General features: G+C 33.6%; 1 protein-coding gene across 2 annotated transcripts in view; it reads right to left on the bottom strand.

Moving 5' to 3' along the window:
• Positions 1-27789, bottom strand: part of HEATR5B (HEAT repeat containing 5B) — a 74467-nt gene that overhangs the window by 33785 nt on the left and 12893 nt on the right. For both annotated transcript variants that reach the window (XM_019741998.3, XM_074331895.2), the window contains exons 7-21: positions 26509-26666; positions 25288-25537; positions 23001-23156; positions 22247-22497; positions 20564-20675; positions 19170-19322; positions 18033-18132; positions 17064-17173; positions 16053-16216; positions 15181-15356; positions 12056-12161; positions 10359-10549; positions 7769-7928; positions 3669-3858; positions 1805-1974 (exon numbers count right to left, since the gene is read on the bottom strand). In XM_019741998.3, the coding sequence (XP_019597557.3) occupies positions 1805-1974; positions 3669-3858; positions 7769-7928; positions 10359-10549; positions 12056-12161; positions 15181-15356; positions 16053-16216; positions 17064-17173; positions 18033-18132; positions 19170-19322; positions 20564-20675; positions 22247-22497; positions 23001-23156; positions 25288-25537; positions 26509-26666 (2447 nt within the window). The remainder of the gene's footprint in view (positions 1-1804; positions 1975-3668; positions 3859-7768; positions 7929-10358; positions 10550-12055; positions 12162-15180; positions 15357-16052; positions 16217-17063; positions 17174-18032; positions 18133-19169; positions 19323-20563; positions 20676-22246; positions 22498-23000; positions 23157-25287; positions 25538-26508; positions 26667-27789) is intronic.

Here is a 27789-nt window from a genome sequence, read left to right as displayed (position 1 = left end):
AATGTAATCTATTGTGTACTCTTAGTTTTCTTTGTGGATGTTTTTTGAAAACATTTCATGTGCCTCTGGTTTGTGTCCTGTGGCACACTTAAAAACTCCTTGACGATCTGGGACTAATGCAGTTCCCTCTGGTATGTGGTGAAACAGGAGCAAATTTTGTTGAGTAAAGCTAAACAAATGAGATGTAATATGAGATGTAATATCTTGGTCTTTCAGTTCCTTCACCACATCGTGGATGACCTTCTCTTCCCTTTCCTCAGCAAGATCTGCCCATGGTTACCTCTGCCTTTCTTTCCCTCTATGTATAAGCCTCCTCCTGTCTTAACCTTCCTCCCTTGCCCAAATGAGATATCATAATTCATCATTTCAGCACTGTCTTGTTAACATCCTGCTGTCATTTAAGTGAATCTGTTTGGCCAAAGCCCAACTATGAATGTATCAAAACATCTGGTTGCTCAATGCCTGCACCCAAGTTGTGTACTGGTGCTGGAGAAAAAAAAATCACACAACAAGGGGAATTGGTACCATCATAAATCACACAATGGAGCCAAAGAGGGCCACTGACCTCCACTGAACCCTCAAGACTACCACAGAATCTTCTGTTTCTCCACTTACTCTCATCTCCCACATCCCATTCTCCTCAAACTTCTGACCCTTCCTTTGCTCCCTCATTCATGGAACTTGATCTCCCCTTTTACTTGATTAAGAAAGCAAAAGTCATTAGATAACTCCCTCTACTTCCAGCCACCAAATCTACAAACCCACCTATATCTACGCTCACCCTGTCCTCCTTTCTTTATGTCGCACTGGAACAGATATCCCCTTACTTGTGCCCTGGAAACTCTATTCCACTAGAAACCTTGGATGATTAATTATTTCCTTTCTGCCCTACACCTTTAACTCTCCCACGCTACTGGCTCTATCTGATCATCACTTTAACTTCTCACCACTATGGAGAAAAAGAGTCTCTCCTAACCCCATTACCCACTTAACCTACTGTCAAACTTCTGGAAAGAAGTTTCTGTTTATATTCCATCTTTAACCTAATGTACTTGGGCTTCCATTTGTACTATTTCACCAAATGACTAACCAGTTCCTTAAATGTATCACACTCCTTCCTGTCTCAGGGCCTGTCACATATTTTTCCCCTCTGCCTAAAAATAAATGGTATCTACTCCAATACCATGGTCTTCCCCAAACTAACTCCAATTTATCCTGCAGATCACACCTTAAATGTCAGTATTTTTAGGGAGATATTTTCTGAATGCCTGGATTATGAAGACTTCCCCATTAAATGCTCTGCTGTAGCCTTTTAGAGCACTTACTTACCTTATTTGTAAATACTTGTTGTTGACCATGTTCCCTTGAAACTATAAACTTCATTATGACAGCGGCTTCATCCTTTCTCATCCACAAATGCATCCCCTACACTCTGCATGGTGCCTGACATATAGCAGGCTCTCAATAAATATTTTTTGAGTGAACAAACTAACAAATGTGATGATAGTAACAGATACTGAGAAGTTATTAGTCAAACTGTAGGGAATTAAATTCTGAGTGGGAAAGACTAAAAATATGATGCATTCTTAACCAAGAAATAAGTGGTTCATCAAAATATTTCTTAAGATGTAAAAAAGAAAATCAGAGAATAAAATAAATATTCAAAAAATGACTACTGAAACTAAAACCCTAGAAGTCACCATCCAAGAAACTTCCATTTTCTGTTTTGGTCTAATTTGATCTTTTGCGAAACAAATTTGGGGCTCCCTAAATAAATCAAGAAATGAAACAGTTTTATACTTACACAAAGGCTAGGAACGAGACTAGACAGATTGACATGCCGTGGTGCAAACATATGAAGCTGCTGAAGGCAAGATATGGCAGCTGCCTGAACGAGAGAATCTGAATGGTCCTGGGTAATTGCACAACCCACCAAACAAGAAGAACGAATGGTGGAAGTTGTTGCTCCATTCCCTGGTAGTAAAATAAAAAAAATAAAAATAAATGTAAAATAGGATTATTTTATGATCACCAAAAATATTCCTAGAAAACAATTAATTTCTAAATAACCCCCCTTCTGATTACTATTCCAATTATTTCAAAAACAAAGTCTACAAAGTCCACAGAAATGATTTCAAAACATGACTATATGTGGATGACAATGATGCATCTCTTTAGATTTACCTACGTTTATATTTATTCCCTGATAAATTATGTTGTCTTTTAAACCCATCATTGTTTTATCTGAAAGAGCCAGAAGAGTCCTTATTCCCTGGTTCTTTGTTCAACTAACATTATCATCTCTGTTATATAACTTTAAGTCCCATTTTCCTAATAAAATTAATAGCAACTTTTACAAAGATAGGAAAAATAAATGGTAGTATTACATAGTGTGTATATAAAAATGTCTTAACTGCCAAACATAAGTGATTTAAAATTTTTACCAATGTAAAATAATTTTATATATATATGCATATTTATATATATATGCATATTTCATATTTATATAAAGACCACACAAAGAAACACAGAGTTACGTAAGAGTTACATTCTATTTGAAATATGCAGTGCTTCATCATTGCATCATAAAGCACTTGGTAAACATCTATACTTAATCAAAAGTGTATATTTATTCTCTCCATATCCTTAGAGTATTCACTGGAAGAAAAGACTATCAACTTTCTCAAAGAGGACACTTTGAGAAGTCCAGGAGAGAGTCCAGGAGAGAAACATGTCTGAATAACATATTTTTCAATTCCTAGCACTCTTTCTTAAGATCTTTTCTGTTTTCACTTCTTTCTTTTTAAAAATATCTGTCCATAGAGGTTAAGAATGCAAGAAGAAGACATTAATCTGGCTCATGTTTGACTCCAACCACTCACTGGCTCCATGTATAAACTTAGATAGTTCTTAACCTCTCTCAGCCTCAGTGTTTCATCTGTAAAATGGAGAGCTATCACTATCTCAGGATTGTTGTCAGAATTAAATGAGATGATGTTTATAAAAAGCTTGACCCATTGAAAGCATTTAATAAATACTGAAATAAATTCTGAAAGCGGCTTATACATTAAAGATAAATTCACAGTAATTTGCTGCCTTGAGTGTTTCATTTAACCATTAGAATTATTCTACTGAGTGGAACCGAGTGGTAAGAACCTGGATCTTAGGATCATAAATCTGCCACTCAGTAAAGTTACTTATGTTGTCCGAGCTTGCTTCCTCAGGGAAAAATCAGATAATATTATCTACCTTATAGCCACGTTTTTTGAAACTACGTTCTTGATCCTTAGAGTTGAAAAAATAAAAATAAAAAAAGTGAAGCCAAAGTCCATGAAGACAAATGGATGGTACTCCAGGCCAAAGGATTTCCATTTTTATCTTTATCTTCATGGGGCTCCAAGTAAAATTTCATTTAGAAATGTTTTCTCTGCTCAAAACTTTAAAAAATACTGTCAGTCATAGGTTTGCTGTGGGTATTACATAAAATAGCACATACAAAAAGCAGAGTGATTCCAGGCCTTCAGTAAATCGCAAGTATTCCATAAATAATAATAATAATAATAATAATTACTATAATTAGATTTCTTTAAGCCACATGATGATGACATTCAGGAAACTGAAAGATAGTAATTTGTCTAGTTCCTCTAATTTACGTTGGACTTACTTACCTTGTAGTTCAGGGCCAACAGTAGTGATTATAGCACCCAAGCATCTACCCAAACACTGATGAACTTCAGTATGTGAAGGTGGAACTGTCAACAGCAAGGTAAGAACTAGAGATAATGTTGGTTCCACATATCCACGATACATTGGGCCACTAGAATCCACTATCAAAGCAAGTGAATGAAGAGACCATGTCTGGAATAAAATACAATTTTATTTTAGTTGTAAGAAATAGAGTATATACATTAATTTTTAAGTTAAATTTTAGTAAATACTATCATCGTACTTTTTAATCAATGATCTGGAAATACTTAAAAATATGTTCCTTAAGAAATAAAAAGTAGTACATAAGCTACTAATAGCCAATAACCAAGGCAACTGACATGCAAATTCTATGTTTAAAGTTTCTCTGCAGTGTGGTTTTGAGTGTCAGAAATAAAATTTCAATGATGAACTAATTTTCTTCTACTATAATGTACATATATTTCACACTTCCAAAAGACAATGACTAATATAATAAGTGTCTGATTCAGTGGATGTTTATGGACATCAAATACGTCTTTCTTGGGCCAGCCCGGTGGCTTAGGTGGATGGAGCTCCGTGCTCCTAAAGCTGAAGGCTGCCAGTTTGATTCCCACACGGGCCAGTACCAGATGGCTCAGGTGGTTGGAGCGTGGGCTCTCTACGACAAGGTTGCCAGTTCGACTCCCACAAGGGATGCTGGGCTGCGCCCCCTGCAACTAACAATGGCAACTGGACCTGGAGCTGAGCTTGAAACACAACTAAGATTGAAAGGACAACAACTTGACTTGGAAAAAGTCCTGGAAGTATACACTGTTCCCAATAAAGTCCTGTTCTCCTTCCCACCCCCCGAAAAAAATGCAACTTTCTTGCCTACATTGTTGGAGTTTTGCTAAAGAAACTTGCCTGAAATAAAACAATGACCATGACAATGTCCTGAACTCAGATATATTTCTAGAGCCACGACTCTCACACAACAGCTCTTCAAGTGCATGGAACCATTTTAGGCCCCTATTATGTTTACTAAGCACAAAGTAATCTTACTGACTAATAGTATTTACAAAACTAACCCCAGAACAATATACTATTATCAGCACAGGCCTCAGAAAATAAAAACTGCCCACATCTAGCTGTAGAATAACTTTTCTTATATTTCTGTTGTTAGTAGCTCTGAAGCAGAGCTGTACTACTGGGCTGAGGAAAAGGTGGTCTCAACAGAGAGCTTTCCCAACTTACCAACATAGCAGAAAAAGAAATCCATACCTTAACTTCTACCACCTGTCAATCTACTCCAATCCTAGAGAATTTAGCAACCTGACTTGGACAGGTTATGTACAGAAACCACACCTACAGAAAGGAGTTAGCAAAAAGTAATAGGAATATAGTATCTCAAGGGAGGAAGACTAGAGCACATATTCTGGAGAAAAAAAAAATTAATAGAAGAAACAAAAGAGGAATTTAACAAAACTATAAGGATTTTTAAGACAATATAATTAAAGCATAAAGGAGATTCTAGAAGTGTTTAAAAAAAAATCTACCCAAGATTTATGTTAAAAGTTCAGTAAAAAAACTGAAAAAAAAAAAAAGAATAGTTATTGCTAAAATCCGAAATCATCATCTTGAAGATCAAGATGGAAGAAATATATATCAGATAGAGTGAAAAAAAAAAAAAAAAAAAAGGAAAAAGACAAAAGACTTCAAATATGAGTAATAGGAGTTCCAGAAAAAGCAAAAGATAAACTTCTGCGGAATTTGATGACATTTCCAAGCTTTAAGGATACAGAGAAAAATTCTTACATGCTGCCAACTCAAAACATAAGGTTACAGACATAAAAACATATTTCAGGTAAGTTTTTTGGCAAAAGCAATAAAAGATGGGGAATAAAAATAGCTGTTATATCCATAAGCACCCATTAAATCAGAATTTTGTTACATAAGCCATTGTCTTTTGGAAATGGGAAATATATGCATCCATTTATAAAAGAAGAAAATGAATTCACTTAAGTTTTATTTCTGTATGCTCAAAGGCACACTGCAGAGAAACTTTAAATAGTATTTGCACATCAGTTGCATTGATTATTGGTTTATGTTACCTTTTAAAGAACATATTTGGAAGTTTTTATAGATAACTGATTAAAAATTGAGATGTTAGTATTTACTGAAATTTAATTTTTAAAAAAATCAAGCAACCATTAGTCTCCTTTGTGCAACATCAGAAGACAGAAGTACTGAAACATTTATGAATAATGAAAGAAAAGGACTGTGTGCCAGGAATATCATTTAAATGTGAAGGCAAAAGAAGCCACTTTTTAGATATACAAGGATTACAAAAGTAAAGCATACCACTCAGGATCCTTCCTAAAATAATTATTGGTGAAGGAAGTTTTTCAAAGAACAAAAATCTTAAGATAGGAGTTGAGGATACAAAAAAGAAAACACTATTGAACAGTAAAGTCTCTAGTAATTATAGTTAAATACATGTAGACAATAATGCAACTGTGAAGTATGATTTTTGAATTAGGATTCTCAGAACAGAAGAAACGTAGGGAAAACTTAAGAATATTGTGCTATTCTGTAAAGATATAAACTAAAATATTAGCTTTGAGGGAATGTAATTGATTCAAATTACTATAGTAAAATGTTCGTCACAATAGTTTAGTGGTTACCAGAGGGTAAGGGGGGTGGGGGGTGGGGATGAGGGTAAGGGGGATCACATATATCGTGATGGGAGGAGAACTGACTCTGGGTGGTGAACACACAATGTGATATATAGATGATGTATTACAGAATTGTACGCCTGAAATCTATGTAATTTTACTAACAATTGTCACCCCAATAAATTAAAAAAATAAAATAAAAAATAAAACAATAAAATAAAATAAAAAGAAGCAAAAAAAAAAATGTTCGTCACATAAAAAACATGTAGGGCGGTCACTTAGAGGAGTTTAAAGAAATTAAAACAAAAAAGGACTGAGAAAATGGTGAAGATAAAAGAAAGATCACTAGCGCCTTCTCTTTGACATCAAAGATGAAAGCAGCAACTTCTTGGGTAAAATAATTTTATAATTGTGCTTTTTTTCTTCCAGACTAGTGTGAAAACAGGATTTAAAAAAGCAGTGTAGCACCTCCTAAGGGACAAGATAATGTGGTTTTTGTTTTTAACACTTTTGGAATTTTGTTCATTACACAGCTAGAAATCTTTACCAAGAAGTCAAAGGCAAACTAAACATGTAGACTAGAAGTCTTTGGTGGATTTAGTGTCTTTTATCTAATCATGAAGGAACTCATTCATGAACTCAACAAACTAATGGCAGACAGTAATGGCAATTAAATGTGTGCATCCCAATATAAAGATGGCAGTTGGATGCTGTTGCATTCATATACTGTTAATATTTTTAGGTGCTGCAATGTGAAGTGGTAAATCAAGAACACAGTCCATTTTCACACAAATGAAGCTCTTGACTCTCAGTATAGTTGTTTCTATTTGTATTCAAGGAGAAACAAACAAAAATTCAGAGTACACCTGAAGATTCAACCAATGACCCTGGACCTGGGTTATGGTATTAAAAGGGAGAGAGAAAAGGATGGTTAAAAAAAAAAAATTGATTAACAAATGTAAGGAAATGCAAACAAGAGGAAAGGATAACAAATAATAAAAAGAAAATATTAGGTTGGTGCAAAAGTAACTGCAGTTTAAAAGGTTAAAAATAATTGCAAAAACCACAGTTACTTTTGCACCAACCTAATATGTTTCAAGAAATGTGGAATGAGTTAAACTCTCCAAATAAGACAGATTTAAGATTAGGTTAAAAAACAGAATCTTGTTATGCACTATTACAAATAACCCTCATAAAACAAAAATGACACAGAAAGACCCTAACACACTTTTCCTAACAACATTTGATTTCCAATCAGAATCACTACGACAGGTATTAGGTTGGTGCAAAAGTAACTGCAGTTTAAAAGGTTAAAAACAATTGCAAAAATCATAATTACTTTTGCACCAACCTAATATTTTATACAGCATATAACTGTCCTAAAAATACTATTTAAAAATTTCATAATAAAAAAATTAGTATCATACCTGGACTTCAGGGGATGTTCCATCTTGTGCTAGAGCCAATAAAATGCTGACACTGGTCTTCAGATGTTGTCCTGAGCCAATACCACCAACATAACGATGCAAACAGCCCAGAGCCAATGAATGCCCAGTTCTGGACACAACATCTCGAGCTGATTTCAACCTGGAAAAAAGTTATGCTTCACAGGCTGGTTTTCTATTTCCCAATGGCAATAAAAAGCTTATGAGCCACACAATAAAACGGATTTATTCTGGAAGTTAGAAAATACTACAATCATGATTACTTCTTTTTCCAATCCCAAAGTTAGAGATTCAGTTTAAAATGGAGAGTTAAAGTGATACACTTCACTGAATAAAGCTTATTTCAATTCTAGAGAAAATGTGAAAGAGGAAGCACAACTTCTCAGTTTTTAATATTAATCATTGCTTGAAAAGCTAAGAGCCATTTCAAACAAATTTTTATTACTAGTGTTTCAAATAAAAGAGTAGTTCTTATAACTGGTTTTAAAAATACAAAAAAGGTTATTTGTGTTCACAGAATTACAGAAAATGCTTTTAATTTCCATTGAAGAAATTCTCTATAATTATTATTTGAACCTCTTTAAAATGTGCCAGTCTTTTTTCTTTGTGAAATTTATCTTAATGAATTAAAAAATGTAAAAAAGGAGCTACTGTATATCTTTTTAAAAGAAGCTTTGAGGTGTATTTATATATAACATTCACCAATTTTAACTGTACATAAAAACGTACAATGTAATGAATTCTGACAATTGTATATAGTATATAATCACTACATAATTAGAACAGAGATGTCCTAGAAACATACCATAAATCACATTTGTAATTTTAAATATGCTAGTCTAGATACAATACATCTGTGAAACATTACAGAAGGGAAAAAAGAATCAGGTGAAATTAGTTTTAATAATTTGGCAGTCATTTTGAAGAATGAAAGACGTTAAGAATAAATGCAATCTGTGAATTAAATTCTAAAGCCTTATACAGATTAGAAAGCTGCCTTCATATTGTTACTTTTCAAAAGGCAACATTTCAGTGAGCTAAAAAGCTGGACCAATTTTCTTAATGATAAGCATCTATTAAATAAAGTAAATAATCTAAGATATGAGAATATATATTTTCCAAAGTCTCAAAGTGATTTTCAATTTGAATGGAAACAAATTCAACCATAATGACTTATTTTTTTCTGAACTGAGTCTTAAGCAATGGAAGCTACTCCCTCTTATCCAAAAATGGTTTCTAACAATGATTCCTGTCTTTACCCTAAAATGGCATAAGATTTTATTAAGCAAATATAGCTGACAGATGTGTCTGTGTAAGTGATTTTTGCTTTTCAGTCAGATATTATATCAGGAAGACATAGTGTAGACAAGGCTGTAGGACATTGATGCTTTTTCAAAATATAACCAGATTCTGTCAAATCTAAGATACCACAGATTTTTAAATGTAGCATTATTTTATATAGTAGTATAAAAGAAAAAATGCATTATTTTATATAGTAGTATAAAAGAATAAATAATTATGACCTTTCATAGAGAATTAAAGACAAAACCCAATTTCAGATCAAAATGTGAAAAAATGGGTAACTTAAAATCTATGTAATAATTAATTTCAGATCATAATTAATTATTTGGAAAAGTTAAGAAAACTAAGCACTGAAACACTTGCAAACCATTCACCAGACAGATAAGAATAAAATGTCCTTGTATTTCACCAGAGTAAGTATAAAATAAATACTACCCCATCTCTCTCTCCCTCTCCCTTCTCTCTTTTGGAATAATTAGAATTCAAAATATAATAATAGTTAAGAATTATTAATTTACATAATTAAAGTGCCAGTTCTTGGGCACCCTTGATTTTCAATGTTTCTACTTCAGTACTTAATTAACAACCAACAGTCACTAATAATTGCATATTATCATCTTAGTCATACTTTTTTAGAACTCTGAGATCAGTCTTTTTAATTAATGTTAAAGAAATTCTTAAAATCGAATGCTAACCTTAGCCCCTGTTTCAGGGATAATTTAACAGATGATAAACTTAGCAGCAGTTAGAAAAAGAATGGCTTATTTTAAAAAGTGAATAATTAACAGAAAGAATAATGGGGGGAGCAAAGGTAAGAGAAACGGAGTTCACAGCACTTCTGACAGAAGTCCTACCGTGTTTCCCCGAAAATAAGACCTAACTGCAAAATAAGCCCTCGCATGATTTTTCAGGATGACATCCCCTGAACATAAGCCCTAATGTGTCTTTTGGAGCAAAAATTAATATAAGACCTGGTCTTATTTTCGGGGAAACATGGTATTAACAAGCCTCTTGATTCTATCATGTAACATTCAAGAGCTGAAACTGAAACCCTCACCACACTGAAAGTATCTAACATATTACAACTTTCCCAGATTCTAGAGTTTTATCAATTACTGAAATAAAAATTAAGGCATTATGAAAAATCCCAAAATATTGTCACATGCTATACTATGTAGAAAACATACAGTCCAGTTAATAATTATTGATTAGTTAAAAGACATCTTTGTTTATATGAGAAACTTACTTGTTGGTAAAGGGACCCACTTACTTGTCAAAGCTATATTGGGCCATTCTAGCAATAAAAGTTGCTTCTCCAACCACCTGAGCCATTCTTCCAAGAGCTTCCCCTGCTGCACATCGTAAGATGGGGTTTGGATTGTCAAGAGCACCCATAACCAGTGTCAGGGCAGATTTACGAACTTCCTCAGGTCCTAAAGTACTTTTGTTTTCAGCCAGGCCCTAGGGTTATTTATTTATTATTTTTTAAAAAGGGAGTAATTCATAATTCACAGTAAATAAAAGAAATAAATATGCTGCAAATCCTTGTAAATACACATATATCTTCACACATTATTTTCTTTAGTCATCTTTCACATGCATATCCTATGCCTAGAATCAATACCTGTTGAATTAACAGCAATCACTTTCCTAAACGTGATTAAGAACATAACACATAACATAGTTATAGTTCAATCAACCCCAAAACCAACAATCCCTGGGAGTGTCTCTGTCCAAAGACTAGTACTTAAAAGTTGTTTCTATATATAAAGGACAACTGTAATATTAAATCAACTGTAATTCAAGGAAGGAAAAGACCCAATAAGTATGAACTCTGATTCATTTCTATAAAAATTCCAGAGAAGATAATTATGTTACAAAGAATACATCCAATATATGTGTAAAGACAAAGTGATGTAAGAGTCATCAGGAACTGAAGGTTGATGTAGTTTGCTCATCATACTAAATGTTGCTATCTCTATTCTAGCTACAGTTACTGTCCTGGAACATTATTTACTTACTTTAAACCAAAAATCCAAGTCATGGTGCCTGGGGGAAATGTTAACTACAGCAGAGGCATTAGCGAGCACATCTATGAAGAAAAGCATACTGTACAGCAACATTACAGTTGGTTCACCAGCCTTCCAACCACTGAGGGAGACAATGACCACCCACTCCTTTTTTTTAAAAACTCAGATGTTGGTATTAGCTGATATTCTTTAAATAGGGTATATACGAATGGTTATATAAATGGTACAAACCTATTATTTCTATAACCAATGCCTATATCCTTTTTCCCTGATGTGTTACGAAAGATGATTTAATTCATATCCATTTAAACACTTGGACTTGTCACCCTTTTATTTTAAAACAGTCATATCCTACAATAAGCTTAGTTCTGAATAATATAAAAACTTTTCAAGTACATCATAAGCAGCTGCAGGCTGTACAGTATGGTGCATAAACTGATAGGCAAAACAGTTCTTTCACTTCATCACGTGTAGAAATTGAGGTTCAAAAAAGGTAAAAGGAGTTACACAAGACATAAACCTGGTGAGCAGCTAAACAAGAATACAATCTCTAAATGCAGCATTCTTTCGACTATGTAACATAGCCTTTCCTGATATATGACCTAAACCACAAATCAAACTTAACCTTTATCTAATTAACCCTCATTAGATTATTGGACTTTATTAGTCAACCATCTTTGAAAATTCTGAAAGAACTTACTGCCATTTGTAAAATCTGAGGAATCAAATCAAAACAAACTTTAATATTATTAACATATAAAATACTTATTTAATTATGACAAGCCTGATATAAAGTTCCTAGTGATTTAATAAAACATATAAAACATAGTTATCAAGTGATATACATATAAGTATAATCATCTAGATATGCCTGCCTTATTAAAGGCATTAATTAAATCATAGCTTGGAATATATATTATGTTTTAAAAGTAAATACCTTTAGTGCACTAAGAACAGCAGTAAAAATATTAAGCTGTACAGCCTGCTGGCGGACTCCTTTGGCTTGTTTAACACATTCAGCAAAGTGATCCAACATTTGTAATCTATAATAGGAGTAAAGATCACATTAGCAATACTTTTTATTCAAATTTGACTCAAAAATAATGGCTCACAAATAATGCCCCATGCTGTCTCATTTCTATTTCATTTGTATAGCTGATCCAAATCAGGAGACCTTCTCCTCCTGAATGAATATATAGACATGGTTATCAACTGGAACAAGCCGAGAGACTAAATATTAAGTTTCAATTAGCAAAATAAGGTCATAATTTCAGTAGCCTTTAACATTAACACCAGTGTCCAACAGAGTGCCTGGCATATAGTAGGTGCTCAAGGTTTCTTGAATAGAATAACAACCATTAACAATGCATCTCTGTGGAAGATTTTTAAGTTGGAAATATCAAAAGGGAGCATAATTTTTTTTCTTTAAAAAAATTTTTTTTTAATTTATTTTTATTTTTTCTAATTAAAGTTTATTGGAGTGGCAATTGTTAGTAAAGTTACATAGATTTCAGGTGTACAATTCTGTAATACATCATCTATATATCACACTGTGTGTTCACCACCCAGAGTCAGTTCTCTTTCCATCACCATATCTTTGATCCCTTTTACCCTCATCTACCACCCACTTCCCCCCTTACCCTCTGGTAACCACTAAACTATTGTCTGTGTCTATGAGTTTTTGTTTCTTCATTTGTTTGTCTTGTTCTTTGTTGTTTTCAGTTTTATATACCACATATCAGTGAAATCATATGGTTCTCAACATTTTCTTTCTGACTTATTTCACTTAGCATAATAATCTTATATGATCTAGCAATCCCTCTCCTAGGTATCTACCCAAAAAATATCTGACAACATTTATCCATAAAGATATCTGTGCTCCGATGTTCACTTAGCTTTATTTACAGTGGCCAAGACATGGAAACAACCAAAGTGTCCTTCGATAGAGGATTGGATAAAAAAGATGTGGTATATATACACAATGGAATACTATTCTGCCATAGGAAAAGATGACATAGTGCCATTTTTGACAATATGGATGGATCTTGAGATAATTTTCTTTTTAAAAAACACTCGCACATAGAAGAAAATAATACCTCGTGTCCTATCTTTGGAATCTAATCGAGAGATTTTTTTAAAAGATTGCGCTTTGGTCATTTTTTTAATGTAAAAATCAAAAGTGAAACTTTTTTCATTATGCAAAAATTTTAAATGAGACAGTTAACAACCACAAAAATCACAGCCATTTGAGACTATTATTTTAAAAGAGAATGAGATCATTTCAGATTTTTCTAAACAGCAATGGGGTGGGGCAAAGGAATCTAGGGAAGTTTGATTTAGTTCTAAGATAATCATGACCTAACGTAGGAAATCAAGATCACTCTAAGGTCACTAAAAGGATTTAAGTTCAATTTATAATAGGACATGGCTCTCAGGTCAAAGCATTCTTTAAAAATCACATAGGAAGAAATCACCTAGCCTCTAGTGGGAACTCCAGTTAGAGATACTGGGACTAAAGCTGACTATTTCTACACTTGCTGACACAGATCCACATCTATCAGTGAGGAAGCAGGGTACTACTCACACTGCTTTCAAACACACACATAAGAAGATACACATGTTCTCTCTCCAACACTATTGTTAAGAATGATTTGCCTATAAGTGACCTCAGATACATAATTTTTATAAAAGCTTATTTAAAAATATTTTTTCTATCACGGCTCAGCCTTTTGGCTAAAATCAAGTATAAATTTTTTTTCTTATAAAATACTTCATTTAATTTGAAAACTATTAATGAAAAGTTACTACCCAGAAATAACCACTGCTACCCTCGGTACATTCATTTTCTCTTAGGTCTTTTTCTTATGAATACCCATATGAACTTGAATACACATGTATATTTTTATGTGTTTTAAGATACCAAACTGGGATCTTTACTTGCCTTTTATTTTCCTTTTTTTATTTAACATTGTATAGTAAGCATTTTCTAATATCAAAATATTGGCTCTGTAAAAGAAGTATTCTAGCCTGTCGACTTTCCATAATTTATTCACTCATTCCTCCATCATTAGATATTTGGTATTTATTATATTTTAATAGAATTTATTTATTTATACTTCCCCTTGTTCTACAGAAGTGAATTTAATGTATTTAAAATAATCCTGAATTCTCGTTATAGCTCTCATAGCTGGCTGTATAACTTTGGGCAAACCACGAACTCTTAGACCAGGATTTCCTTACATTTAAAACAAGGGCATTAAAGGAGATGCTTTATAAGATTTTTTTCACCTTTAAATGCTCTTTAACATTTATATGGCAAGCAAATGTTCTTAAATATATCTAGGTAAAGTAAAATTTCATATTTAAAAACTTCCCCCTCAAAGTAAAAAGCAATTAACGAAGTAACCTACACATTTAAAAAATAACATTTGTATTATTTTTCACATACAAATATAATAATGTTTTTAAGGCATATTTTGTAAAATGAGTTATCTGTGATGGTCTTGTATTAATTCATTCTCACTCTTCCTTTTGGGGAAATCACCATAAATATATGGGGATAATGTCTGCGGACACTAAATATAGCGAACTAAAAGATTCCTGTCAGAAAAAGAACCAGTTACCTTAGTTTTCCAAGTTCTAGAGTTGAATCATCTGAAAGACAAATGTTATTAGGAGTAGACATCTCACCCATTTATTTGTTCAACAACAAAAACCAAACACTTACCAAACTGATGTCCCTAATTAAAGATAGAATCAAAACATACTTATAAAATAGCAAATAAACTATCAAAATGAAAATTTTGTTGTGTAAGCCATAGTCCACAATATAATGGATACTAGATGCTTGTACACATGGCCAAATGTTAAAAACAATTTCAAAGTATGTGGAATTTGTATGTAATTTTTTTTTATCATGTATGTGTCACTTACGTTATTAAATTTATGAGCCTATTGTTTAGGTAGTAATTCACCTTACTGCAGAGTTAACTGACATGGGAAAATCTACTGTTTGAATATAATTCATATTTTACTAAAATACCTGATTGACTTTATACTAACCGGTGTTTGTAAGAAACATGAGGAAACACTACACCAAAAAGAGCCACAGAAGCATCGATGACTGAAACTCCAAGAGGGAGAGGACCAGGCACAGCTTCTCCAGCAGGTATCCGTAAATAAATGGAGGATGGATCATGCTCCAGAGCCCCACTTCCAGATGCACTGTTTGGCTGGAGCTGCAAAAGAATGACATAAAAGTCACTCAAAAACTACTTTAGGCAATTCACTTACTAAGTATTGGGCAAGAAGAATAGAACAGGGGAGTAAGGAGAAAACATTAAAAAAAAAGAACACAATGACTGAATGTGAAAATTTTTAAATAGATGGAAATATAATTTGGCCCTTAAAGAAAACCATCAGTAACAACTTACATAATGTTAAGAAAAGGATTGTTCATTCTAAAATATTTTTACACTACTTACCTTAAAATATTTAAGCAAAACAATATCAGGAATAAATTAAACCCACACTAATTTCTTTAAAAGAGGCTTTAGTAAATCTTTTTTAAAAGTACATAAGAAATAATGTATTCAGTGGGCAAAAGTTTCTAAATCTTCAACCTACGAACTCCCATTCCTCTCCAACCTATCAGAAAAACTCTAAAACAAAAAGCCAAGAACCAGAAAACCAGCTAAAACTGATCTTTGCCACAGACACCACAGGGTATCTGAATACAAAGAATATTGAATAAAGACAATTTGCCAAATTCTAACTGTTGCTGTCTACCTTTTTCACTATTTATCCACTGCCAGGAAGCCATCTTAAATGTCTAAGAAAGCTCAATGAAAATTAAACCTTAGTCTGTAACACTTTCTCTTTCATACCACTGTTTTCAAGTAAGCAAGTAGTTCATTCCCTGTACGGTTTATTACCTGGTCTTCAATTGACTTATGATCAGTTTCTTGAAGCCAGGAACCAAGAAGAACACTGTCATCATAATGACAGAGGGATCTGAGGAGTGAAGTAGTTGTATTGGCTGAATTGTCAGTCAAAGTGAATTCTGCTACCAGTTCTCTAAGAAGTGCGTTGAAAGAGCCTAAAACATAGAACTTCAGATCAGATTAAAAAGAATAATTTTTATTGAAATGATAATCATTGCCCACAAAGAGCAGCAACATGTTCAACAAAAATAAATAAGTTCCTATTTCCTTTTTAAAAAGTAAATATTCAATGCTGTTTTTAATATACAATAACGGTGCTTCCTCTTTTATTATTGTATTGTGCCTTTTAGCCCAAATTATTTCAAGTAATTAAAAAACTCAAATAAAGATTATTTTAAATATATTAAATGTGACGTGATTATTATTTATTATTAATTACCTAATGATATACAAACACTGAACCACAGCATATCAAAATTCTTGGGCATGGCTGAACTGGAAAAAAAAATCAATGATTGATTCTAACATTAACATTTTATATAATATTTAATTTCTTCAAAGCACATTACTATTCCTCCTCCAGATTCCTACATTATTGGCTATTTTATAGCATATATGAAACAGTTTGGGATAGTTATTAAAAGCACAGACTTTGAAGAAAACCAGCTAGGTTTGCATCCAAGCTCTGCCACTGACTATCTCTCTGGTTTGGGCAAACTGCATTACTTTTATGCACCCAAGATTCTGCATTTACAAAATACAGCTAATCACCTCATAGGGTTAAGGTTAGAATCAAAGATGTTAATACATGCAAAGGGCTTAGGAAGGGCCTGGAACACAGTACGTGCTGAACAAGTATTAGCTACTCTATATGAAGAAAAGGAAGTGGTTGCCTTCCTTTGAGCAGTGAGTCAGTGAGAGAGGCGTGACCACAACTGCAGAACATTGTGAAGAACTGCAAAGGTAGACTGAGGAATTTTTATTAGATACTGTAAATTTTACCTTCATAAGTTTTTGGAGGTAACAAAGCCAAAATATCATAAAGTCTTAATCGGACCATTGCAGCACTAGCTTTCAGATGAGCTCCATGGGCTTTAATTACAGATGGAATGCTAAAATATCAAAAGTATAGTTAGTATCATCTTATCAAAATAAGTATTGCTTATAAACATTTTTTCAGTGATGTATCAATGAACTGTCAAAGTACATTGATAAATATTACACTTTCATTTTATTTTGAGACCTTTACTGTAACAGAAACATTATAAAATACAATTTTATTTTGATCCACACCATGACTACAATTTACAAAATCACTTTACATAAAAAAAAAAAAAAAAGGGGGCCGGCCAGGTGGCTCAGGTGGTTAGAGCTCCATGTTCCTAACTCCGAAGGCTGCCAGTTCGATTCCCACATGGGCCAGTGGGCTCTCAACCACAAGGTTGCCGCTCCTCGAGTCCCGCAAGGGATGGTGGGCTTTGCCCCCTGCAACTAAGATTGAACAGGGCACCTTGAGCTCAGCTGCCTCCCGGATGGCTCAGTCGGTTGGAGCTTGGGCTCTCAACCACAAGGTTGCCAGTTCAATTCCTCGAGTCCCGCAAGGGATGGTGGGGAGTGCGTCCTCTCAACCACAAGGTTGCGGGTTTGATTCCCACAAGGGATGGTGGGCTGTGCCCCCTGCAACTAGAAACGGCAACTGGACCTGGAGCTGAGCTGTGTCCTCTACAACTAAGACTGAAAGGACAACAACTTGAAGCTGAATGGCACCCTCCACAACTAAGATTGAAAGGACAACAACTTGACTTGGAAAAAAGGCCTGGAAATACACACTGTTCCCCAATAAAGTCCTGTTCCCCTTAAAAATAAATAAATAAATAATTGTTTCCCATATGATACTAGAGGGAAATACAAAACATGACTATTGACAAATATATAAAATTGGATGTCAATTTGTAATAATTGCTTACTTACTGTGACATCATAGTCATGGCACATTCAATAGGGGTCATCAATTTTCTAATCACATCTTCAGTTAGGAGTTCAGGACAATGTGCAACAAAGCTCCTCATCGCTAGATAAAATTTTTTAAAAGGACAGATTTGAATCAGTTTTGTGAAGATGAATAAATGATAAAATTATATAAAGGTTACCTACAATTCTTAATTATTATAAGGTTCAGATCACAAGAAGCACCAATTGCAACTATAGAGAAAAATCATTAAGAAAGGCTACAAGGGTGGACAGCAGAAATAGAGGAAGGAAGATATTTATTAGGGAGATTTCTATGAATGGGAATTCAGAGATCTCTCACCCCATATGAATTCAGATGACTATAAAGAAAGAGGTTTCAAGATAGAACCAAGAGTGAACACAATGGCCCAGTGAGAAAGTGTATCTCTTTTGGCTCTTTAGCAACAGATCTAAGACTGAAACAGCTCTTAGATGTGTGGGAACAAAGCTGGCACTTTGCCCTGTTGCCTTTATGGGTAAGCATATGTCTGTCTTTCACAGTTTGGAAAAAGAAGCACTTTACACCTTGAGATAAATTTAGAAAAAAACAGGGTCACCCAGTGTAATTGTAGTTCCCAAATAAAACAAAACTTGAGCCTTTCCTGTAGGCTGCTGACTCCCCAACAAAAACAACATTCATAATTTTTGTAATGCTGATGTCTGAAAAATTATCAACATTTGCAGATTTGATAAATGATAGGAGGAAATAGCCGTTTGTTCATAAGGAAGGGACTAACTTCAAACTCAGTCACCTTGGAAGTCCTGAGTTTCTTTTTCCCTTAAATACCCACTGGTTTTTTTACGTGGTGATCCAGTGCTCCTTTTGACAGGTGGAGATTGTGATAACTGGGAATGAAGAGGCCTGGGTTCCAGCTCCTGTTTCACCACTACTCTACCCTGCTTCTCAGAGTCTCAGCCTTAGTTAATTGTAAAATTAGCAAACTAATAGATTATTTATAAAGTTTCTTTCTAAATATAAAAGTATGTAAATTTACCATTACATATTAAAATAAAAATCTGACGTAGTAACTTTCCTTCACTTCACAAATATTTAGTAATAAAATAATACTCTGAAGGTACATCCCTTTCAGTTCTTACCACATAAAGCTCCAGCACGGCCTTCCAATGTTACCTGCCAGGTAAAAGAATCGCCTCGGGCCTTCTCAGCCTCCAATTCCTTTAAAGAACGAGGGAAAACATTTCGCCACAGTAACAACATCTTGGGCAGATGGTAACGAACAACAGAGGGTCCTAACAGAGAAAACAAGAATACAAAACCATGCATATATGTAACATACATTACAATCAAAAGTCAAAGAGCCCCAACCCAAGGTTCAACAATAGCGATCATTTCACCACATCTTTATCTCTAATATTAATATTAATATCTAATTTTCAAAATGTTTCTTATTCAGTTGGTAAAACTACTATCTATTAAAGCATAATAAAATTCACCTAAAAAGTATCAATATTTTTAGCATGTAAATATAAAACAAATCCAGAAAAAATAATCTAAAATATATTCAGAATGGTGAATTATATATTATCCATGATAAAATATATCGGGGACACATTTTGTGGTGTCTTTTCTATAAATATGTGTACGTAAACATATATACCTTCTCTCACACACACATATATATAGATATATATATGTATATACATATATATATTATACAGACATATATATATATATATATATATATATATATATATATATATATATATATATATTCTTCCATTTTGGGGGCAATTTATATGGTTAATTTAGTTTTATGAGGAAGCAGAATATTTAGAACTAGGAACCTATATTGACATTGCTAAGAATTCATTTAACATATCACTTAACAAACTTAACATAAATTTCTGCTAAAGAGCTACCACTATTTATTTTCTTTAGAAAACTAAGTCAAATTAATTTCCAAAAGACAGATGTTTAAAGTGGTGAGTGACTTTGTGTACACACACACACTTTTTATAGAAGTTAAACATGTGAACTAAAAGTTGGACGTTATCTCATCACAATGATAACATGGATTTCTGTTCTATGTACAATGCTATACTTTGCCTGCGTCTCAGACGTGTCACAGCATTGAGGAAAGTGAGGATAACTCCAAGAAAGTTATCCAACAATACTGTTTAAATGTGACTGTACCAACCCTACTAAAATTATGTCACTGGCCTTCTCTTTGGGGGTGAAATGTGCCCCCACTACTCTCATCTCTTTTGATTAACACTAAGCTAATCAATTAGACCACGACTATTCTGATAGTAAAGGTGAAACTTTGTTAACAACTTTCTCACTAAATGTACTTAAACTGAAATTGCCAGAAAGAGAAATCTACTACCATATGATGAGAAAAACATCTTTACCATTTTACAACCTCATTCAAAGTCTAGAATGTGAACTGTAACACTTTCACATTAGATGTTCTTTATCATCTACTGGCAGTTACAGAATAAGACAAAATCCTACTCAAAGATACTTATACCTAAAGTCATAAGTGCTCCAAGTAAAAGCCATCCAGCTTGGGTGCGCTGTAAAGATAGCCTGCTATTTTGGGCAGCCGTTCGTAAGAGATCTTCGGCAATACTAACTACCATCTGCAAAAAAAGTTTAGAATTGGATTTCAATTTAAACACGTTAAAGAAATCAGATAAGAAAATACATAGCTAGTACATTATCAAAAGAGAAGCTGTTCTTTTTTGTTGCTGCTGTTAACTTGTTTTTAAAGAGGCAACATTAAAACCTACTCAATCCTGATTGCACTGATGACTCTGAAGAGACTCAGAATAGCGTAGTGGTTATGCGTGAGCTCTAGAGCCAGACTGCCTGGGTTCATATCCCAGCTTTGTCATTTCCTACTTTCTGGAAATGACCTGGGACAACTTAACTTCCTTGCCTCAAGTCCCTCATTGGTAAAAGAGGAATAATACGAGTGCCCACCTCACTCTTACAAGGGCTAAATAAATTAATTCAGTAAAGCACTCAGAACTATGCTGGTACATGTAACCACCTAATTATCAGTGCTATTGTCCTACATTCAAAGATTTATTGAATTCCTCTTACGCAACTAGCATTTAGCTAATCTTATGGTGCTTAAAATCTCAGAGAGGAAGACATAGGAAAAACGGGAAGTAACAGCAGCACACGATTTTGTAAATGACAACATAGTAGTGTAGATGTAGCAGGGGTCAGAAAGGCTATCACAGACTGCGTAGCTTTGAAGAGAGCTCACGAAAGAGATGGAACTTGTATTGGGCTCTAAACAAATTGATAAGTTAGGTACTGGGGGCGAAATTCTGATGTAAGAGATTAGCATGAGCAAAGGCATGCAGGCTGAAAACAGCATGGGAAGAAAGCAAGATGACTAGTCTGACTAGAGCAGTGGGAAATTTGAATGTACGCATAGAATGAAGGCAAATTATGAAGGTACCAATTTACCAGAGGTGATTATATTTTATTCTCTGAGTACTGGTTTGTCACTAAGTGTCTCAGAGCAAATGTGAAATGTGAAAGTTGTGTGGGAGAGATGGGAGAAAAAGACAGGATAATCAGTGAAGAGACAATTGTATAACAAAGGAAGGCAGAAGCCTAGATTTGAGTAGTAGCTATGGAATTCATAGGAATGAATGGACATGGGTCTAATATCCCAGAAAAAATAAGAGTATGAAGATCTAACCCCAATCTGCCTATGTAAAGTTGCAAATAATATTTATACAAGTACTAATATTCCTGAGAAGAAAACCATGATAGTAGGAGGAATAGTAGAAAAACAAAGAAAAATAACTGATTCATGAAAACCATTCAACTTTTATTAAGTATTATCAAAATGCAATAGCATATTCTCCTAACATCTTTGAATATAGCAATATCAATTTTTATTTCTAAAAGCTGAAGGAAAGCTCTGATTTCTAAATAATTACTATAAGGGTTTTTTTCTCTAAAATAAATTATAAAGTGATACTATGCCCAAACAAAACCTATTATTCCTATGTCAGAATGTAATATCAAATTTTAATTAGGGTCTGTCAACTCTACATTAACAGGACACTATATTTTACATTATCATGGTAAAACTATTGTCGTTTGTTCCACATTAAACACAGAAGGTGTTCCCGTAAAGACTAACACCTACATGATAACACTTGCAATTCTAGGATCTCCTTCTCACCTTTCCCTTGGCATGAGGAATGCCCAGTGGACACTGATGAACTCCACCTAATAAGGCAGCCATTGCAAAACTGTATCCACTAACAGCTTCTGGCGAAGTTTTCAAGTTGTTGAGCCGTTCTGCACACCTGTCTAGAAAAGGTGTCAACTGGAAAGGTAATGCCACAGCCACACAACGCAAACACCATGCAGCAGCAAGTCGAGCAGCCATACTGGGATGAAGAAGCACGGAAGTCACAGTCTCCAAAAGTCCTAAAAACCAAATAACCAAAAAATTACTCTATTTTAATGATGTCAAATGATTTCATAAACTAGAAGGCTATATACAACACAATAATTAAAACCAAAATTGTTAGGGCTTCACACAGATACTTTCAGAACTTTGCCAAAAACACAGGTATTACCTCATAAATAGAATACTTCAAAAAAGCATTTTTTACAAAAAAATAGTATAATTATATCCAATAAAATATAAATGTTGACATAAAATGAAAGTATTCAATAAAATTTCAGCCAATTATCAGAAGCAAAACTACCACGACTTTTTTGATTTCTCCCCAAATTTCATTTCACTACGTATTTAATTCGAGATTGACTACTGCAGTGAATTTTAAGTCAAATAAAACTCAACTTCTAACAAATGATCTAAACTACTAATCTGATGACAAGCAACTAAGCTAGAGGTAAATATCAATCACACCTATGACTTTTAAAAACAGAGAAAAAACATTCCAGCACGTAAGTAGGTCTCATACCTATAGATGCTTCCTGAATAAGAGGGGACGCGGTGGCACTGAGGCTCTGCACCAGGCTCCCAAGCTCCTGGAGTGCACAGACCATCACATGCTGACTTGCTGCGATATCTGCTGCTCCAGATTTGTTTTCACCACTAGTGTCATTCACTACTGCTTCTGGAAACACAAAATCATGTATTTGATGAGGGTGAATTAAACTGTGACACAATTTCTTTTGATCTACATAATTTATATTGTTAGATCATCCCACTTGATGACTGAGTGTTAAAAATGTTGTATGTAGGTAGTTATTTCTCAGCAGAAAGTTTGTGCAACTAAACACCGAAGTCACTTAAAAACATTGTTTAATGACCTCACAACAATGCTTAAATATATACGGAGATATTTTGTCTGCTTCTAGTGAGAAAACCTAACCTTAGTAAGCAGCAACAAACTGTAGGGTTCAAAAGCACAAGCTCTGGAGAAGGAAGGCTTGGGTTTAAGTCCCAGTTTCACCAATCATGTTAGCTATGTGACACTGGGCAAGACATTCAACTTATGTTAAGTCTCATATTCCTCAACCACTGAAAAGGTGCCTATCTCAAAGAATACTGCGATGATTAAATGAATGCATACAAAGAATTTAGCACAGTACTGCCCCCAATACACTTAACATTTAGTAAATGTCAGCAGCTATTATAGTTGTTGGTGTAGTTATTATTATCATTATTATTATAATTATTGCTATTTCAAATACTGCAATACGTTAGTAGCATCATCAAATTTCTGACCAGAAAGTAGATCTATAAGGAAAGTGGCTTTAGAACTTCTTACTGGAATGTTCCTCAAAGTCCCCATTAGCTTTGCTGCCCCGTCCCCTCACCTTTTAGCTTCCACTAGACTTGGAATGTATTTAACATGAAACAACTATAAACCCCTTGTCAAATTACTAATTGAGAATACATTCTGGCCCATAAATTCTAGATATATGGCACTATATTTAAGTCTACTTTTAGGATTTCTTAAATCAAATGGCTAATCTATTTTCTTAAGATTAATCATCTTTAAATGACAGCAAAACTTTACCTTTTTTGCATTCCTTATGAATTAATAGACTATAAAACACATAATATAGAATACAACAGATTAACATAACTAATTAACTATTCTTAGGTATTTCTGGACTGGGAAATGCATTAACTCTTTCTTTGATTACTAAACTATAAGCTCCCTAAACAGGTGCTATCTGTATCGGATTCACTATTTTACTCCCACCATTGGACACAGTGTTTCTGGCACTCAAACATTTCTTCAATGAGCTGATGTACAAAGAGTTTTCAAATTGTGAATCTAGGATAGATTACTATTTAAACATATCTAAAGAACAATACCTCATGAATTTGAACACCCTTTAGTTCAAAATTCATCATTGTCAGTTAGCCCTATACATTTAAAAAATGCTCTGCTAAGTAAGCTATTATAAACAACAAAAACTATAACTAAACTATTTGTGAATTTATTTATTAACTTTATGAAATATTTAATATATATTCTCTAAATATAAATTACTGATTATTATCTATTCATTAAATTCTTACTTCTAAAGACCTCTATTAGGCAATATAATTTGCCTGATTAAAATTAATGTATATTCTGAACAGTGATAAAACTAAATAGTCTTACAGAATTTATATTTTACCTTGCTTTAGTGCCCTAATTGAATTTAAGCTCTGTGAAGGCAGGAACCTTATCTCACTCATTATTCAAACCCTGAATTACTGCTTTGAGATCTCATTTACTCTATAACTGTGTCTTAAACTAAAAAAATTTATAAAATTGACATTTCTTAGGAAATAACTTATTTTACTTATGAGTTACAGAGGCTTCACAGTGTACCCTGTAGTGGGCCAGGAGCCACCTGTAATTGTTCTCCTCTACGTCTTCATATTACGGGAGCGGAAAAAATTCCAACAACTGTGTTTATAAAAAGGCTCCCAGCCCAAAAATCACCATTGATTATGCCTAAAAGATAGCAAACCAATGCCACGGCATACCAGAACAGCTATAAAATCACCACAGGTGTTAGAAATAAAATAGAAAACCTAATCCTACAAACATGCTACCCAAATCCTTAAAAACGATTTCACTAAAATTATGTGTTGGTTTAGTATCAAATAAGAGCACTCAATAAAATCTACAGAAAAATATATAAACTAATCAGATGTATTAATATCCATTAAGAATAATACTAAAGAACTAAATGATGAAGGTAATCAACAACAATACACATTATTACGTTAGTCCTTACCTACTGCTTTCATTTGTTTTCCAATAGCTTGGCATATTTCTTTGGCAGCTGCAATCTGGGCTTTTTCACCCAGCAAACTGCCCACAGTAGCTCTTAGGATAAAGGAGACACATCTTCTTGAGTACACAGCATCTACATGTGTTTGCGTTGCCCGAGGATGGGAAACCAGATCAAGTACATGGGACAAGAAAGTAGCAAAGCTACGTTCCAACCACTGACCACCCAGTGTTGTTACGAAAACAACATATGCCTATAAATAAAGATACAACTTCAAATAAATGTCTATAAATGAACTGAAATTACAGATAAAGCAACTACAGAAATAACTAATGATGGCATACACATAAATTATGTTTGAGATTAAACTAGAGAAAATCTAAAACATGAGACCTTTTTAGTACTACTAGTGTAGAAATTACTCGTAGAAGTATCTTTGACTAAAAATAGTTCTTAAGACAATAGCTTCAGGAAGGACGTAGACAGTGGTAAGGGGGGAAAAAGCTGAATTCATCCTGGTTATGAAGAAGGTAATAGGTTATAAGAATAAAAGAACTTTAACATCCTAAATAAATACTGACCTAGAACTACAAAATACTTGATTATGACTATAAGATAAAAATGGTTACTTCCATTTTACGCTTGTTTCAGGAATAAGGAATAGCTGGAGTGGTTTGACTAATAAGATCACAAAGAAACATTTCATCGTATTAGACGTTAATTATTATTAGATCGTTAACCATAACATCTTACTTATTCTCAATTATAATTTTTAAATTATAATTCCAAGTTAGGTTTAATTTCAGAATTACATTGGTGACTAGTCATTGATGGAAATCCAAAGTATTAACCAGTATTTTTAGCTAAAGGGATGTTGTACATTAAAATCTACTACAGGACTCAAGCTACCTGAATACAATTTCAATTAAAACTGTATTATTTTACATCTGATTTTCTGACTAGAAAAATTTGGGAAAATTTAGGTATTTAGATAAATATTGTAGATGTACGCTTATTTACACATCATTAAATATATACCTTTCCATATAAGCATGTAATTTGGAATTTAAATGTAATTCATTCATTTGGTAAAAGAAATGTTTTGAAAGGAATCAGAAAATATTAAAAATCTCTCTGTGTATACTGTTATGAAACTTCATAAGTCTTCCATGAATTTTCACGAGTGGTATGAACAGAATTCATCGATAGATATGTACTACAAACCTGTGTCACTCCAACTCGGACTTCACGATTAACAGACCCTCCAACTTTTAACATTTCTCCACCACTCTTTAAGAAACCTGACCCTCCACGTAGAAATCCTGTCGCCATAAGTTCTAAGACTTCATCAAATGTCGCTCGCTTCACATTCTGGCGCATTACTTTTAGGAAGAAAAGCAAATTTATAAGCCCATCTATTTCGCTATTAGTTAAGTCATATTTTCTAACAATTTAGCTTTAAAATGCAAGGAATTCTTTTTCAAGTGTACCTAAATTACTACAAAGGAGACAGGGTTATTTCATTTTCTTATTATTTTAAAATTTACAACGTACTAGTAAAAATAAATTCAATTTGAAGCAAAAATGCTAAGAAAAATAGAAGGAACCAGAAATTAAAAGCAATTCAATAACTCTACGACAGAATAGACTAATAATGATGTTAACTTTGATATGCGTAACACAAGGACAAAGCATTTCCACAGCGGATACTGCTAATTGATCACAGACAGCCTTCATTACCAATTGAGATGGACATAAAGAAACTTTGTCAAGACCATGCTTTCTATACAACAGTTGCCAATGGATTAAAATGTCACTGGATTGCAACTGACTTGCCATCCCTGGTATAGAGCTTCATATTTTATAAAGTCCTTTCACATACAGTAGCAAACATAATCCTCACAAAAATTCTGTGTGAGAGACATAAAGCTCATGATTAAGTATGTAGGCTTTAGAATTTGACCGCCTGGATTTTAATTTTAGCTCTGACACTTAGTAAGAACACTTATGAGAACTCAAGTACACCATCTCTCCAAGCCTCAATTTTGTTGTTTATAAAATGGGAATAACAACAGTAATTGTAATTCATAGGGTTTTGTGAGGATTACATAAAACAATTCTGTTACATACTTAATTCAGTGCCTGGCACGTAATTAGCACGTAATAAATGTTACCTATCATTATCATTGCCATCTAATTCACAGATTGAAATAATTATTAAAAACGAAGAGACCAAAGTTCAAAGGCTTTCACAGCTGATAAACATAAGAGCTAGGCCTTGACTTCATAACATCTGATTCTCATTCTACTGTATAGAGAAAAAGTAGGGGTGGGAACAACAGCAGAGCTGGGTTTGCTCAGCGTCTATACACAACTGTCCCTGAAGCATCTCTGTTAAACTGTAAGGCACAGTGGAAGTCATATGAAAAATCAATGCTGCCTCTGATTCTGCTTACAATGATGGTCAAGAAAAAAAATGAAAAAATAATGCAACGCTATAAATGG

The sequence above is a fragment of the Rhinolophus sinicus genome, chromosome 2 (genome assembly GCF_057876585.1).
Source record: "Rhinolophus sinicus isolate RSI-liver-muscle chromosome 2, RSI-T2T, whole genome shotgun sequence".
In the NCBI taxonomy this organism is placed as follows: Eukaryota; Metazoa; Chordata; class Mammalia; order Chiroptera; family Rhinolophidae; genus Rhinolophus; species Rhinolophus sinicus.
This window is presented reverse-complemented; position numbering and strand designations above follow the sequence as displayed.